Below are 16459 nucleotides of genomic sequence, written 5' to 3'. Positions count from 1 at the left end.
ACCCTCTGGGTGAAAAGATTTCTCCTCAATCCCCTCTAAACCTCCGACCAATTACTTTAAGCCCCCTGGCTATTGACCTTTCTGCTAAGGGAAATAGGTCCTTCCTATCCACTCTATCTAGGCCCCTCATAATTTTATACACTTGAATTAGGTCTCCCCTCAGCCTCCTCTGTTCTGAAGAAAACAACCCCAGCCTGTCCAATCTTTCCTCATAGCTAAAATTCCCCAGCCCAGGGAACATCCTGGTAAATCTCCTCTGTACCCTCTCTAGTGCAATCACACCCTTCCTGTAATGTGGTGACCAGAACTGCACGCAGTATTCTAGCTGCGGCCTAACTAGTGTTTTATACAGTTCAAGCATAACCCCCCTGCTCTTATATTCTGTGCCTCGGCTAATAAAGGCAAGTCCGTATGCCTTCTTAACCACCTTATCTACCTGTCCTGCTACCTTCAGGGATCTCTAGACATGCACTCCAAGGTCCCTCTGATCCTCTGTACTCCTCAGTGTCCGACCATTTATTGTGTATTCCCTTGCCTTGTTAGCCCTCCCCAAATGCATTACCTCACACTTCTCCAGATTGAGTTCCATTTGTCACTGTTCTGCCCACCTGACCAGTCCATTGATATCTTCCTGCAGTCTACGGCTTCCTTCTTCATTATCAACCACACGGCCAATTTTTGTATCATCTGCAAACTTCTTAATCGTACTTCCTACATTCAAGTCCAAATCATTGATATATACCACAAAAAGCAAAGGACCCAGTACTGAGCCCTGTGGGGGTAGATGATCAGCCATGATCTTATTGAATGGAGGAGCAGGCTCGAGGGGCCGAATGGCCGACTCATGCTTCTGTTTCTTATGTTCTTATAGGCGGCAGTGTAGATGAAAGCATAACATTACAAATGGATATTGATAGATTAAGTGAATGGGCAAAACTGGCAAATGCATTTCCATGTAGGCAAATGTGAGGTCATCCACTTTGGACCTAAAAGGGATAGAGCAGAGCACTTTCTAAATGGTGAAAAGCTAAAACAGTGGAGGTCCCAAAGAGACTTGATGGTCCAGGTACATAGATCGTTAAACAGGCACAGAAAATAATCAAAACATCTAATGGAATGCTGGCCTTTCTATCTCGAGGACGAGAATACAAGGGGGTAGAAGTTACGCTGCAGCTACACAAAACCCTGGTTAGACCAGACCTGGGGTACTGAGAGCAGCTCTGGGCACCACACCTGAGGAAGGATATATTGGCCTTGGAGGGAGTGCAGCGTAGGTTTACCAGAACGATACCTGGACTTCAAGGGTTAAGTTACGAGGAGAGATTACACAAACTAGGGTTGTATTCCCTAGAATTTAGAAGGTTAAGGGGTGATCTGATCGAAGTTTTCAGGATATTAAGGGGAACAGATAGGGTAGAGAGAGAGAAACTATTTCCGCTGGTTGGGGATTCTAGAACTAGGGGGCAGAGTCTAAAAATTAGAGCCAGACCTTTCAGGAGTGAAATGAGGAAACACTTCTACACACAAAGGGTGGTAGAAGTTTGGGACTCTCTTCCGCAAACAGCAATCGATGCGAGATCAGTTCATTTTAAATCGGAGACTGATAGGTTTCTGTTAACCAAAGTTATTCAGGGATATGGAGTTGGGTCGATGATCAGCCCTGATCTCATTGAATGGCGGAGCAGGCTCGAGGGACTGAAATGCCTCCTCCTGTTCCTATATTCCTATGACCCTGACCTGTAGGAATGAGTGGCTCACAGTGCGAGTAACCGACTGACCCTGACGTTTCTGATGACCCTTTTCCCTCTTTGTCTCTTTTCCATTTTCTTAAAGGAGCCAGAGCCCAAAGGATCGGCCAAGAAGAAAGCGAAAACCAGCGGCAAGGTCAAAAAGAGGAAATAATCCGCAGCGAGAGGCCAGTTCTCCCCCCCCCGGGATACCCGAGAGGCAGCCTGAGAACGGTCGTGTTGCTGCGGACTGAGAATGCAAAATAGACTGGATTGATTTTAGGAAGAGAGAAAGGGGCTTCTCTTCTGCTATCTCCTTGCTCCCCCCCCCCCCCACCATCCCCCAGATCACCGACTCTCTCCTGCAGTGTGACCAATTGTATTGCCTCCCACCCCTGACCCAGATACAGGAGGATGGAGCCCTGATTGAACAAGCGTGTTAAAGGTGCACAATCGGAGGACGAGGCCATTGTTGGGGCTCTGAAGATTGGAGGGGGTGGCTGGCAATTTTTTTTTTAGATAGGTGATGTTTGTTTTTTATATTGTGCAATTCTGCTTCAAATAAAAACTCCTCCAAGGACATTTTATGTTTTTTGTCTGTTCGCCGTTGCACCCGTCTCTGGCTGTGTCACTGCTCCTATTTCATCGACCTCGGATCAGTGTCCGCAGTCGCTCAGTGCACTCTCTCGTGCGTCACCTCGGAGTCAGAAGGTTATGGGTTCAAGTCCCACTCCAGAGACTTGAGCACAAAAATCTAGGCACATACACCCGGTGCCAGTGCTGAGGGAGCCACTGCACTGTCGGAGGTGCCATCTTTCAGATGAGACGTTCAACCCAGGCCCCGTCTGCTCTCTCAGGTGGACGTAAACGATCCCATGGCCACTATTTCAAAGAAGAGCAGGGGGAGTTATCCCCGGTGTCCTGGGACCAATATTTATCCCTCAATCAACATCACTAAAAAACATTATCTGGTCAATTATCAGATTGCTGTTTGTGAGATCTGTGCAAATTGGCTGCTGTGTTTCCTACATTACGACAGCGACTACATTTCAAAAGTACTTGATTGGCAGCAAAGTGCTTTGGGATGTCCTGAGGAGGTGGAAGGCGCTATATGAATACGAGTCTTTCTCTTTTCATATCGGTGTATTGTCCTCACCAACCAGAGTAATCAACTTGTGTCAACATTTTTACTGCAGATTTTCGACACCTTTTATCATCAAACACTCCCAGGGCAGGTACAGCACGGGTTAGATACAGAGTAAAGCTCCCTCTACACTGTCCCATCAAACACTCCCAGGGCAGGTACAGCACGGGTTAGATACAGAGTAAAGCTCCCTCTACACTGTCCCATCAAACACTCCCAGGGCAGGTACAGCATGGGTTAGATACAGAGTAAAGCTCCCTCTGCACTGTCCCATCAAACACTCCCAGGGCAGGTACAGCACGGGTTAGATATAGAGTAATGCTCCCTCTACACTGTCCCATCAAACACTCCCGGGGCAGGTACAGCACGGGTTAGATACAGAGTAAAGCTCCCTCTACACTGTTCCATCAAACACTCCCGGGGCAGGTACAGCACGGTTAGATACAGAATAAAGCTCCCTCTACACTGTCCCAACAAACACTCCCAGGGCAGGTACAGCACTGGTTAGATACAGAGTAAAGCTCCCTCTACACTCTCCCATCAAACACTCCCAGGGCAGGTACAGCACGGGTTAGATACAGAGTAAAGCTCCCTCTACACTGTCCCATCAAACACTCCCAGGGCAGGTACAGCACGGGTTAGATACAGAGTAAAGCTCCCTCTACACTGTCCCATCAAACACTTCCAGGGCAGGTACAGCACGGGTTAGATACAGAGTAAAGCTCCCTCTCCACTCTCCCATCAAACACTCCCAGGGCAGGTACAGCAGAGAGATCCAGTGAATGGAAAGACTGCCCCTGATGTTTGAACGTGTTGGTGGGGGTTGCTCAGGGTGACTGGGATATTCATACACCGCTTTCCTGTCTATCCCATTCCAACGCCTGCTCCACCCATCCCATATCAAGGTGAATTAAATCAACTACTGAGGTGAAGGTAGAAGATATTGGAAATACACAGCACATGTGTAACCTCTGATGGTAATTCCACCGATTGCTCAGTGAGATTATCTTGTTTGCTGCTGCTTCAGTTTCAATGTCAGACTCGGTACAGTGCTGTAGATAGTGACAGCATGGAACTGGGAGACAGGTACAGAATGGAAAGGATCATGGTGCAATGGGCGAGAGTGGGACAAAAAAATGGGACATAATGAATGGGAGAAAGTGGAACAACATGAGTGGGAATGGGAGAGACGGACAATATTTTGCTATCGTAGGAATGGGAGAGACTGGTACAATATTAATGGGAGAGAGTGGGAATGGGATAAAGTGGGATAAAATGAGTGGGAATGGGAGAGTGGGGAAGATTGCAATGGAAAATGAATGGGTGTGAAATGTTGATCAGGGTGGAACAGAAATGAGCGAGAGAGTTAAATTGTGAGGGAGCCTGTGCACGCTGTGATGTAAACTGATGTCTTATTGGCTGTTCTGCTGGGTGGCCTGATCCTGTTTGTGCAGCTTGAATTTTTTGAGAGACCCGAACGGGAAAACGAAACTGAAACTAAATGTTTGGAAATAAGCGAAACTGGGCTGAACCAGGCGCGGAGTCATTCATCCGAGCTCACATCGCCCATCAGCGGAGTGCAGGGAGGCTGAGGAGAGAGAAGGCAACGAGACACCAACCCCAGAACCGCGGCTCGATAACGGTGAGAGGGGAACCAGGAGGGTCGCAGGTCACACCTCCCCCCCACACGGTGTGGTACTGAGCCCCACACAGAACAGGAGGATCCCATCTCCCCCCACCCGGCGTGGTACTGAGCCCCACATCGAGCAGGAGGATCCCATCTCCCCCCACCCGGCGTGGTACTGAGCCCCACATCGAGCAGGAGGATCCCATCCCCCCCCACCCGGTGTGGTACTGAGCCCCACACAGAGCAGGAGGATCCCATCCCCCCCCACCCGGTGTGGTACTGAGCCCCACACAGAGCAGGAGGATCCCATCACCACCCACCCGGTGTGGTACTGAGCCCCACACAGAGCAGGAGGATCCCATCTCCCCCCACCCGGTGTGGTACTGAGCCCCACATAGAGCAGGAGGATCCCATCTCCCCCCACCCGGTGTGGCACTGAGCCCCACATAGAGCACAAGGATCCCATCTCCCCCCACCCGGTGTGGTACTGAGCCCCACACAGAACAGGAGGATCCCATCTCCCCCCACCCGGTGTGGTACTGAGCCCCACACAGAACAGGAGGATCCCATCTCCCCCCGACCCGGCGTGGTACTGAGGCCCACACAGAGCAGGAGGATCCCATCTCCCCCCACCCGGTGTGGTACTGAGCCCCACACAGAGCAGGAGGATCCCATCTCCCCCCACCCGGTGTGGTACTGAGCCCCACACAGAAAAGGAGGATCCCATCTCCCCCCACCCGGTGTGGTACTGAGCCCCACACAGAGCAGGAGGATCCCATCTCCCCCCACCCGGTGTGGTACTGAGCCCCACACAGAACAGGAGGATCCCATCTCCCCCCACCCGGTGTGGTACTGAGCCCCACACAGAACAGGAGGATCCCATCTCCCCCCACCCGGCGTGGTATTGAGCCCCACACAGAACAGGAGGATCCCATCTCCCCCCACTCGGTGTGGTACTGAGCCCCACACAGAGCAGGAGCATCCCATCTCCCCCCACCCGGTGTGGTACTGAGCCCCACACAGAGCAGGAGCATCCCATCTCCCCCCACCTGGTGTGGTACTGAGCCCCACACAGAGCAGGAGCATCCCATCTCCCCCCACCTGGTGTGGTACTGAGCCCCACAACGAGCAGGAGGATCCCATCTCCCCCCACCCGGTGTGGTACTGAGCCCCACACAGAGCAGGAGGATCCCATCTCCCCCTACCTGGTGTGGTACTGAGCCCCACACAGAACAGGACGATCCCATCTCCCCCCACCCGGTGTGGTACTGAGCCCCACACAGAGCGTGAGGATCCCATCTCGCCCCACCCGGTGTGGTACTGAGCCCCACACAGAACAGGAGGATCCCATCTCCCCCCACCCGGTGTGGTACTGAGCCCCACACAGAACAGGAGGATCCCATCTCCCCCCACCCGGCGTGGTACTGAGCCCGACACAGAACAGGAGATCTCATCTCCCCCCACCCGGTGTGGTACTGAGCCCCACATAGAGCAGGAGGATCCCATCTCCCCCCAACCGGTGTGGTACTGAGCCCCACACAGAACAGGAGGATCCCATCTCCCCCCACCTACTTTGGTACTGAGCCCCACACAGAACAGGAGGATTCCATCTCCCCCCACCCGTGTGGTACTGAGCCCCACAGAGAGCAGGAGGTTCCCAGATCTCCCGTCCCACCCGGTCTGGTACTGAGGCTCAAACTGAGCGGGAGGATCCCATCTCCCCCCACCCTGTGTGGTACTGAGCCCCACTCGGAGCAGGAGGATACCATCTCCCCCCACCCGGTGTGGTACTGAGCCCCACACAGAGCAGGAGGATCCCATCTCCCTCCACCGGGTGTGGTACTGAGCCCCACACAGAACAGGAGGATCCCATCTCCCCCCACCCGGTGTGGTACTGAGCCCCACACAGAACAGGAGATCCCATCTCCCCCCACCCGGTGTGGTACTGAGCCCCACACAGAACAGGAGGATCCCATCTCCCCCCACCCGGTGTGGTACTGAGCCCCACACAGAACAGGAGGATCCCATCTCCGCCCACCCGGTGTGGTACTGAGCCCCACACAGAACAGGAGGATCCCATCTCCCCCCACCCGGTGTGGTACTGAGCCCCACACAGAACAGGAGGATCCCATCTCCCCCCACCCGGTGTGGTACTGAGCCACACACAGAACAGGAGGATCCCATCTCCCCCCACCCGGTGTGGTACTGAGCCCCACACAGAGCAGGAAGATCCAATCTCCCCCCACCCGGTGTGGTACTGAGCCCCACATCGAGCAGGAGGATCCCATCTCCCCCCACCCGGTGTGGTACTGAGCCCCACATAGAGCAGGAGGATCCCATCTCCCCCCACCCGGTGTGGTACTGAGCCCCACACAGAACAGGAGGATCCCGTCTCCCCCCACCCGGTGTGGTACTGAGCCCCACACAGAACAGGAGGATACCGTCTCCCCCCACCCGGTGTGGTACTGAGCCCCACACAGAGCAGGAGGATCCCATCTCCCCCCACCCGGTGTGGTACTGAGCCCCACACAGAACAGGAGGATCCCATCTCCCCCCACCCGGTGTGGTACTGAGCCCCACACAGAGCAGGAGGATCCCGTCTCCCCCCACCCGGTGTGGTACTGAGCCCCACACAGAACAGGAGGATCCCATCACCCCCCACCCGGTGTGGTACTGAGCCCCACAAAGAGCAGGAGGATCCCATCTCCCCCCACCCGGTGTGGTACTGAACCCCACACAGAACAGGAGGATCCCATCTCTCCCCACCCGGTGTGGTACTGAGCCCCACACAGAACAGGAGGATCCCATCACCCCCCACCCGGTGTGGTACTGAGCCCCACACAGAGCAGGAGGATCCCATCTCCCCCCACCCGGCGTGGTACTGAGCCCCACACAGAGCAGGAGGATCCCATCTCCCCCCACCCGGTGTGGTACTGAGCCCCACACAGAGCAGGAGGATCCCATCTCCCCCCACCCGGTGTGGTACTGAGCCCCACATAGTGCAGGAGGGTCCCATCTCCCCCCACCTGGTGTGGTACTGAACCCCACACAGAACAGGAGGATCCCATCGCCCCCCACCCGGTGTGGTACTGAGCCCCACACAGAGCAGGAGGATCCCATCTCCCCCCACCCGGTGTGGTACTGAGCCCCACACAGAGCGGGAGGATCCCATCTCCCCCCACCGGGTGTGGTACTGAGCCCCACATAGAGCAGGAGGGTCCCATCTCCCCCCACCTGGTGTGGTACTGAACCCCACACAGAACAGGAGGATCCCATCGCCCCCCATCCGGTGTGGTACTGAGCCCCACACAGAACAGGAGGATCACCTCTCCCCCCACCCGGCGTGGTATTGAGGCCCACACAGAGCAGGAGGATCCCATCTCCCCCCACCCGGTGTGGTACTGAGCCCCACATAGTGCAGGAGGGTCCCATCTCCCCCCACCCGGCGTGGTATTGAGGCCCACACAGAGCAGGAGGATCCCATCTCCCCCCACCCGGTGTGGTACTGAGCCCCACACCGAACAGGAGGATCCCATCTCCCCCCACCCGGTGTGGTACTGAGCCCCACACAGAGCAGGAGGATCCCATCTCCCCCCACCAGGTATGGTACTGAGCCCCACACAGAAAAGGAGGATCCCATCTCCCCCCACCCGGTGTGGTACTGAGCCCCACACAGAACAGGAGGATCCCATCTCCCCCCACCCGGTGTGGTACTGAGCCCCACACAGAACAGGAGGATCCCATCTCCCCCCACCCGGCGTGGTATTGAGCCCCACACAGAACAGGAGGATCCCATCTCCCCCCACCCGGTGTGGTACTGAGCCCCACACAGAGCAGGAGGATCCCATCTCCCCCCACCTGGTGTGGTACTGAGCCCCACACAGAACAGGAGGATCCCATCTCCCCCCACCCGGTGTGGTACTGAGCCCCACAACGAGCAGGAGGATCCCATCTCCCCCCACCCGGTGTGGTACTGAGCCCCACACAGAGCAGGAGGATCCCATCTCCCCCTACCCGGTGTGGTACTGAGCCCCACACAGAGCAGGAGGATCCCATCTCCCCCCACCCGGTGTGGTACTGAGCCCCACACAGAACAGGAGGATCCCATCTCCCCCCACCCGGCGTGGTACTGAGCCCGACACAGAACAGGAGATCTCATCTCCCCCCACCCGGTGTGGTACTGAGCCCCACATAGAGCAGGAGGATCCCATCTCCCCCCAACCGGTGTGGTACTGAGCCCCACACAGAACAGGAGGATCCCATCTCCCCCCACCTACTTTGGTACTGAGCCCCACACAGAACAGGAGGATTCCATCTCCCCCCACCCGTGTGGTACTGAGCCCCACAGAGAGCAGGAGGTTCCCAGATCTCCCGTCCCACCCGGTCTGGTACTGAGGCTCAAACTGAGCGGGAGGATCCCATCTCCCCCCACCCTGTGTGGTACTGAGCCCCACTCGGAGCAGGAGGATACCATCTCCCCCCACCCGGTGTGGTACTGAGCCCCACACAGAGCAGGAGGATCCCATCTCCCTCCACCGGGTGTGGTACTGAGCCCCACACAGAACAGGAGGATCCCATCTCCCCCCACCCGGTGTGGTACTGAGCCCCACACAGAACAGGAGATCCCATCTCCCCCCACCCGGTGTGGTACTGAGCCCCACACAGAACAGGAGGATCCCATCTCCCCCCACCCGGTGTGGTACTGAGCCCCACACAGAACAGGAGGATCCCATCTCCGCCCACCCGGTGTGGTACTGAGCCCCACACAGAACAGGAGGATCCCATCTCCCCCCACCCGGTGTGGTACTGAGCCCCACACAGAACAGGAGGATCCCATCTCCCCCCACCCGGTGTGGTACTGAGCCACACACAGAACAGGAGGATCCCATCTCCCCCCACCCGGTGTGGTACTGAGCCCCACACAGAGCAGGAAGATCCAATCTCCCCCCACCCGGTGTGGTACTGAGCCCCACATCGAGCAGGAGGATCCCATCTCCCCCCACCCGGTGTGGTACTGAGCCCCACATAGAGCAGGAGGATCCCATCTCCCCCCACCCGGTGTGGTACTGAGCCCCACACAGAACAGGAGGATCCCGTCTCCCCCCACCCGGTGTGGTACTGAGCCCCACACAGAACAGGAGGATACCGTCTCCCCCACCCGGTGTGGTACTGAGCCCCACACAGAGCAGGAGGATCCCATCTCCCCCCACCCGGTGTGGTACTGAGCCCCACACAGAACAGGAGGATCCCATCTCCCCCCACCCGGTGTGGTACTGAGCCCCACACAGAGCAGGAGGATCCCGTCTCCCCCCACCCGGTGTGGTACTGAGCCCCACACAGAACAGGAGGATCCCATCACCCCCCACCCGGTGTGGTACTGAGCCCCACAAAGAGCAGGAGGATCCCATCTCCCCCCACCCGGTGTGGTACTGAACCCCACACAGAACAGGAGGATCCCATCTCTCCCCACCCGGTGTGGTACTGAGCCCCACACAGAACAGGAGGATCCCATCACCCCCCACCCGGTGTGGTACTGAGCCCCACACAGAGCAGGAGGATCCCATCTCCCCCCACCCGGCGTGGTACTGAGCCCCACACAGAGCAGGAGGATCCCATCTCCCCCCACCCGGTGTGGTACTGAGCCCCACACAGAGCAGGAGGATCCCATCTCCCCCCACCCGGTGTGGTACTGAGCCCCACATAGTGCAGGAGGGTCCCATCTCCCCCCACCTGGTGTGGTACTGAACCCCACACAGAACAGGAGGATCCCATCGCCCCCCACCCGGTGTGGTACTGAGCCCCACACAGAGCAGGAGGATCCCATCTCCCCCCACCCGGTGTGGTACTGAGCCCCACACAGAGCGGGAGGATCCCATCTCCCCCCACCGGGTGTGGTACTGAGCCCCACATAGAGCAGGAGGGTCCCATCTCCCCCCACCTGGTGTGGTACTGAACCCCACACAGAACAGGAGGATCCCATCGCCCCCCATCCGGTGTGGTACTGAGCCCCACACAGAACAGGAGGATCACCTCTCCCCCCACCCGGCGTGGTATTGAGGCCCACACAGAGCAGGAGGATCCCATCTCCCCCCACCCGGTGTGGTACTGAGCCCCACATAGTGCAGGAGGGTCCCATCTCCCCCCACCCGGCGTGGTATTGAGGCCCACACAGAGCAGGAGGATCCCATCTCCCCCCACCCGGTGTGGTACTGAGCCCCACACCGAACAGGAGGATCCCATCTCCCCCCACCCGGTGTGGTACTGAGCCCCACACAGAGCAGGAGGATCCCATCTCCCCCCACCAGGTATGGTACTGAGCCCCACACAGAAAAGGAGGATCCCATCTCCCCCCACCCGGTGTGGTACTGAGCCCCACACAGAACAGGAGGATCCCATCTCCCCCCACCCGGTGTGGTACTGAGCCCCACACAGAACAGGAGGATCCCATCTCCCCCCACCCGGCGTGGTATTGAGCCCCACACAGAACAGGAGGATCCCATCTCCCCCCACCCGGTGTGGTACTGAGCCCCACACAGAGCAGGAGGATCCCATCTCCCCCCACCTGGTGTGGTACTGAGCCCCACACAGAACAGGAGGATCCCATCTCCCCCCACCCGGTGTGGTACTGAGCCCCACAACGAGCAGGAGGATCCCATCTCCCCCCACCCGGTGTGGTACTGAGCCCCACACAGAGCAGGAGGATCCCATCTCCCCCTACCCGGTGTGGTACTGAGCCCCACACAGAGCAGGAGGATCCCATCTCCCCCCACCCGGTGTGGTACTGAGCCCCACACAGAACAGGAGATCCCATCTCCCCCCACCCGGTGTGGTACTGAGCCCCACATAGAGCAGGAGGATCCCATCTCCCCCCACCCGGTGTGGTACTGAGCCCCACACAGAACAGGAGGATCCCATCTCCCCCCACCCGGCGTGGTACTGAGCCCGACACAGAACAGGAGATCTCATCTCCCCCCACCCGGTGTGGTACTGAGCCCCACATAGAGCAGGAGGATCCCATCTCCCCCCAACCGGTGTGGTACTGAGCCCCACACAGAACAGGAGGATCCCATCTCCCCCCACCTACTTTGGTACTGAGCCCCACACAGAACAGGAGGATTCCATCTCCCCCCACCCGTGTGGTACTGAGCCCCACAGAGAGCAGGAGGTTCCCAGATCTCCCGTCCCACCCGGTCTGGTACTGAGGCTCAAACTGAGCGGGAGGATCCCATCTCCCCCCACCCTGTGTGGTACTGAGCCCCACTCGGAGCAGGAGGATACCATCTCCCCCCACCCGGTGTGGTACTGAGCCCCACACAGAGCAGGAGGATCCCATCTCCCTCCACCGCGTGTGGTACTGAGCCCCACACAGAACAGGAGGATCCCATCTCCCCCCACCCGGTGTGGTACTGAGCCCCACACAGAACAGGAGATCCCATCTCCCCCCACCCGGTGTGGTACTGAGCCCCACACAGAACAGGAGGATCCCATCTCCCCCCACCCGGTGTGGTACTGAGCCCCACACAGAACAGGAGGATCCCATCTCCGCCCACCCGGTGTGGTACTGAGCCCCACACAGAACAGGAGGATCCCATCTCCCCCCACCCGGTGTGGTACTGAGCCCCACACAGAACAGGAGGATCCCATCTCCCCCCACCCGGTGTGGTACTGAGCCACACACAGAACAGGAGGATCCCATCTCCCCCCACCCGGTGTGGTACTGAGCCCCACACAGAGCAGGAAGATCCAATCTCCCCCCACCCGGTGTGGTACTGAGCCCCACATCGAGCAGGAGGATCCCATCTCCCCCCACCCGGTGTGGTACTGAGCCCCACATAGAGCAGGAGGATCCCATCTCCCCCCACCCGGTGTGGTACTGAGCCCCACACAGAACAGGAGGATCCCGTCTCCCCCCACCCGGTGTGGTACTGAGCCCCACACAGAACAGGAGGATACCGTCTCCCCCCACCCGGTGTGGTACTGAGCCCCACACAGAGCAGGAGGATCCCATCTCCCCCCACCCGGTGTGGTACTGAGCCCCACACAGAACAGGAGGATCCCATCTCCCCCCACCCGGTGTGGTACTGAGCCCCACACAGAGCAGGAGGATCCCGTCTCCCCCCACCCGGTGTGGTACTGAGCCCCACACAGAACAGGAGGATCCCATCACCCCCCACCCGGTGTGGTACTGAGCCCCACAAAGAGCAGGAGGATCCCATCTCCCCCCACCCGGTGTGGTACTGAACCCCACACAGAACAGGAGGATCCCATCTCTCCCCACCCGGTGTGGTACTGAGCCCCACACAGAACAGGAGGATCCCATCACCCCCCACCCGGTGTGGTACTGAGCCCCACACAGAGCAGGAGGATCCCATCTCCCCCCACCCGGCGTGGTACTGAGCCCCACACAGAGCAGGAGGATCCCATCTCCCCCCACCCGGTGTGGTACTGAGCCCCACACAGAGCAGGAGGATCCCATCTCCCCCCACCCGGTGTGGTACTGAGCCCCACATAGTGCAGGAGGGTCCCATCTCCCCCCACCTGGTGTGGTACTGAACCCCACACAGAACAGGAGGATCCCATCGCCCCCCACCCGGTGTGGTACTGAGCCCCACACAGAGCAGGAGGATCCCATCTCCCCCCACCCGGTGTGGTACTGAGCCCCACACAGAGCGGGAGGATCCCATCTCCCCCCACCGGGTGTGGTACTGAGCCCCACATAGAGCAGGAGGGTCCCATCTCCCCCCACCTGGTGTGGTACTGAACCCCACACAGAACAGGAGGATCCCATCGCCCCCCATCCGGTGTGGTACTGAGCCCCACACAGAACAGGAGGATCACCTCTCCCCCCACCCGGCGTGGTATTGAGGCCCACACAGAGCAGGAGGATCCCATCTCCCCCCACCCGGTGTGGTACTGAGCCCCACATAGTGCAGGAGGGTCCCATCTCCCCCCACCCGGCGTGGTATTGAGGCCCACACAGAGCAGGAGGATCCCATCTCCCCCCACCCGGTGTGGTACTGAGCCCCACACCGAACAGGAGGATCCCATCTCCCCCCACCCGGTGTGGTACTGAGCCCCACACAGAGCAGGAGGATCCCATCTCCCCCCACCAGGTGTGGTACTGAGCCCCACACAGAAAAGGAGGATCCCATCTCCCCCCACCCGGTGTGGTACTGAGCCCCACACAGAACAGGAGGATCCCATCTCCCCCCACCCGGTGTGGTACTGAGCCCCACACAGAACAGGAGGATCCCATCTCCCCCCACCCGGCGTGGTATTGAGCCCCACACAGAACAGGAGGATCCCATCTCCCCCCACCCGGTGTGGTACTGAGCCCCACACAGAGCAGGAGGATCCCATCTCCCCCCACCTGGTGTGGTACTGAGCCCCACACAGAACAGGAGGATCCCATCTCCCCCCACCCGGTGTGGTACTGAGCCCCACAACGAGCAGGAGGATCCCATCTCCCCCCACCCGGTGTGGTACTGAGCCCCACACAGAGCAGGAGGATCCCATCTCCCCCTACCCGGTGTGGTACTGAGCCCCACACAGAGCAGGAGGATCCCATCTCCCCCCACCCGGTGTGGTACTGAGCCCCACACAGAACAGGAGATCCCATCTCCCCCCACCCGGTGTGGTACTGAGCCCCACATAGAGCAGGAGGATCCCATCTCCCCCCACCCGGTGTGGTACTGAGCCCCACACAGAACAGGAGGATCCCATCTCCCCCCACCCGGCGTGGTACTGAGCCCGACACAGAACAGGAGATCTCATCTCCCCCCACCCGGTGTGGTACTGAGCCCCACATAGAGCAGGAGGATCCCATCTCCCCCCAACCGGTGTGGTACTGAGCCCCACACAGAACAGGAGGATCCCATCTCCCCCCACCTACTTTGGTACTGAGCCCCACACAGAACAGGAGGATTCCATCTCCCCCCACCCGTGTGGTACTGAGCCCCACAGAGAGCAGGAGGTTCCCAGATCTCCCGTCCCACCCGGTCTGGTACTGAGGCTCAAACTGAGCGGGAGGATCCCATCTCCCCCCACCCTGTGTGGTACTGAGCCCCACTCGGAGCAGGAGGATACCATCTCCCCCCACCCGGTGTGGTACTGAGCCCCACACAGAGCAGGAGGATCCCATCTCCCTCCACCGCGTGTGGTACTGAGCCCCACACAGAACAGGAGGATCCCATCTCCCCCCACCCGGTGTGGTACTGAGCCCCACACAGAACAGGAGATCCCATCTCCCCCCACCCGGTGTGGTACTGAGCCCCACACAGAACAGGAGGATCCCATCTCCCCCCACCCGGTGTGGTACTGAGCCCCACACAGAACAGGAGGATCCCATCTCCGCCCACCCGGTGTGGTACTGAGCCCCACACAGAACAGGAGGATCCCATCTCCCCCCACCCGGTGTGGTACTGAGCCCCACACAGAACAGGAGGATCCCATCTCCCCCCACCCGGTGTGGTACTGAGCCACACACAGAACAGGAGGATCCCATCTCCCCCCACCCGGTGTGGTACTGAGCCCCACACAGAGCAGGAAGATCCAATCTCCCCCCACCCGGTGTGGTACTGAGCCCCACATCGAGCAGGAGGATCCCATCTCCCCCCACCCGGTGTGGTACTGAGCCCCACATAGAGCAGGAGGATCCCATCTCCCCCCACCCGGTGTGGTACTGAGCCCCACACAGAACAGGAGGATCCCGTCTCCCCCCACCCGGTGTGGTACTGAGCCCCACACAGAACAGGAGGATACCGTCTCCCCCCACCCGGTGTGGTACTGAGCCCCACACAGAGCAGGAGGATCCCATCTCCCCCCACCCGGTGTGGTACTGAGCCCCACACAGAACAGGAGGATCCCATCTCCCCCCACCCGGTGTGGTACTGAGCCCCACACAGAGCAGGAGGATCCCGTCTCCCCCCACCCGGTGTGGTACTGAGCCCCACACAGAACAGGAGGATCCCATCACCCCCCACCCGGTGTGGTACTGAGCCCCACAAAGAGCAGGAGGATCCCATCTCCCCCCACCCGGTGTGGTACTGAACCCCACACAGAACAGGAGGATCCCATCTCTCCCCACCCGGTGTGGTACTGAGCCCCACACAGAACAGGAGGATCCCATCACCCCCCACCCGGTGTGGTACTGAGCCCCACACAGAGCAGGAGGATCCCATCTCCCCCCACCCGGCGTGGTACTGAGCCCCACACAGAGCAGGAGGATCCCATCTCCCCCCACCCGGTGTGGTACTGAGCCCCACACAGAGCAGGAGGATCCCATCTCCCCCCACCCGGTGTGGTACTGAGCCCCACATAGTGCAGGAGGGTCCCATCTCCCCCCACCTGGTGTGGTACTGAACCCCACACAGAACAGGAGGATCCCATCGCCCCCCACCCGGTGTGGTACTGAGCCCCACACAGAGCAGGAGGATCCCATCTCCCCCCACCCGGTGTGGTACTGAGCCCCACACAGAGCGGGAGGATCCCATCTCCCCCCACCGGGTGTGGTACTGAGCCCCACATAGAGCAGGAGGGTCCCATCTCCCCCCACCTGGTGTGGTACTGAACCCCACACAGAACAGGAGGATCCCATCGCCCCCCACCCGGTGTGGTACTGAGCCCCACACAGAACAGGAGGATCACCTCTCCCCCCACCCGGCGTGGTATTGAGGCCCACACAGAGCAGGAGGATCCCATCTCCCCCCACCCGGTGTGGTACTGAGCCCCACATAGTGCAGGAGGGTCCCATCTCCCCCCACCCGGCGTGGTATTGAGGCCCACACAGAGCAGGAGGATCCCATCTCCCCCCACCCGGTGTGGTACTGAGCCCCACACCGAACAGGAGGATCCCATCTCCCCCCACCCGGTGTGGTACTGAGCCCCACACAGAGCAGGAGGATCCCATCTCCCCCCACCAGGTGTGGTACTGAGCCCCACACAGAAAAGGAGGATCCCATC

General features: G+C 59.4%; 1 protein-coding gene across 1 annotated transcript in view; it reads left to right on the top strand.

The window, feature by feature from the left end:
- The window catches only part of fen1 (flap structure-specific endonuclease 1), a 38868-nt gene extending 36561 nt beyond the window's left edge, over positions 1-2307 (top strand). The window contains exon 9 of the mRNA XM_085983889.1: positions 1834-2307. Within this exon, the coding sequence (XP_085840015.1) occupies positions 1834-1902 (69 nt within the window). The 3' untranslated portion in view covers positions 1903-2307. The remainder of the gene's footprint in view (positions 1-1833) is intronic.
- Positions 2308-16459: the final 14152 nt, after the last annotated feature.

This window comes from Somniosus microcephalus, chromosome 4, assembly GCF_052327205.1.
Source record: "Somniosus microcephalus isolate GS21.2 chromosome 4, FLI_Smic_1.0, whole genome shotgun sequence".
Lineage (NCBI taxonomy): Eukaryota > Metazoa > Chordata > Chondrichthyes > Squaliformes > Somniosidae > Somniosus > Somniosus microcephalus.
This window is presented reverse-complemented; position numbering and strand designations above follow the sequence as displayed.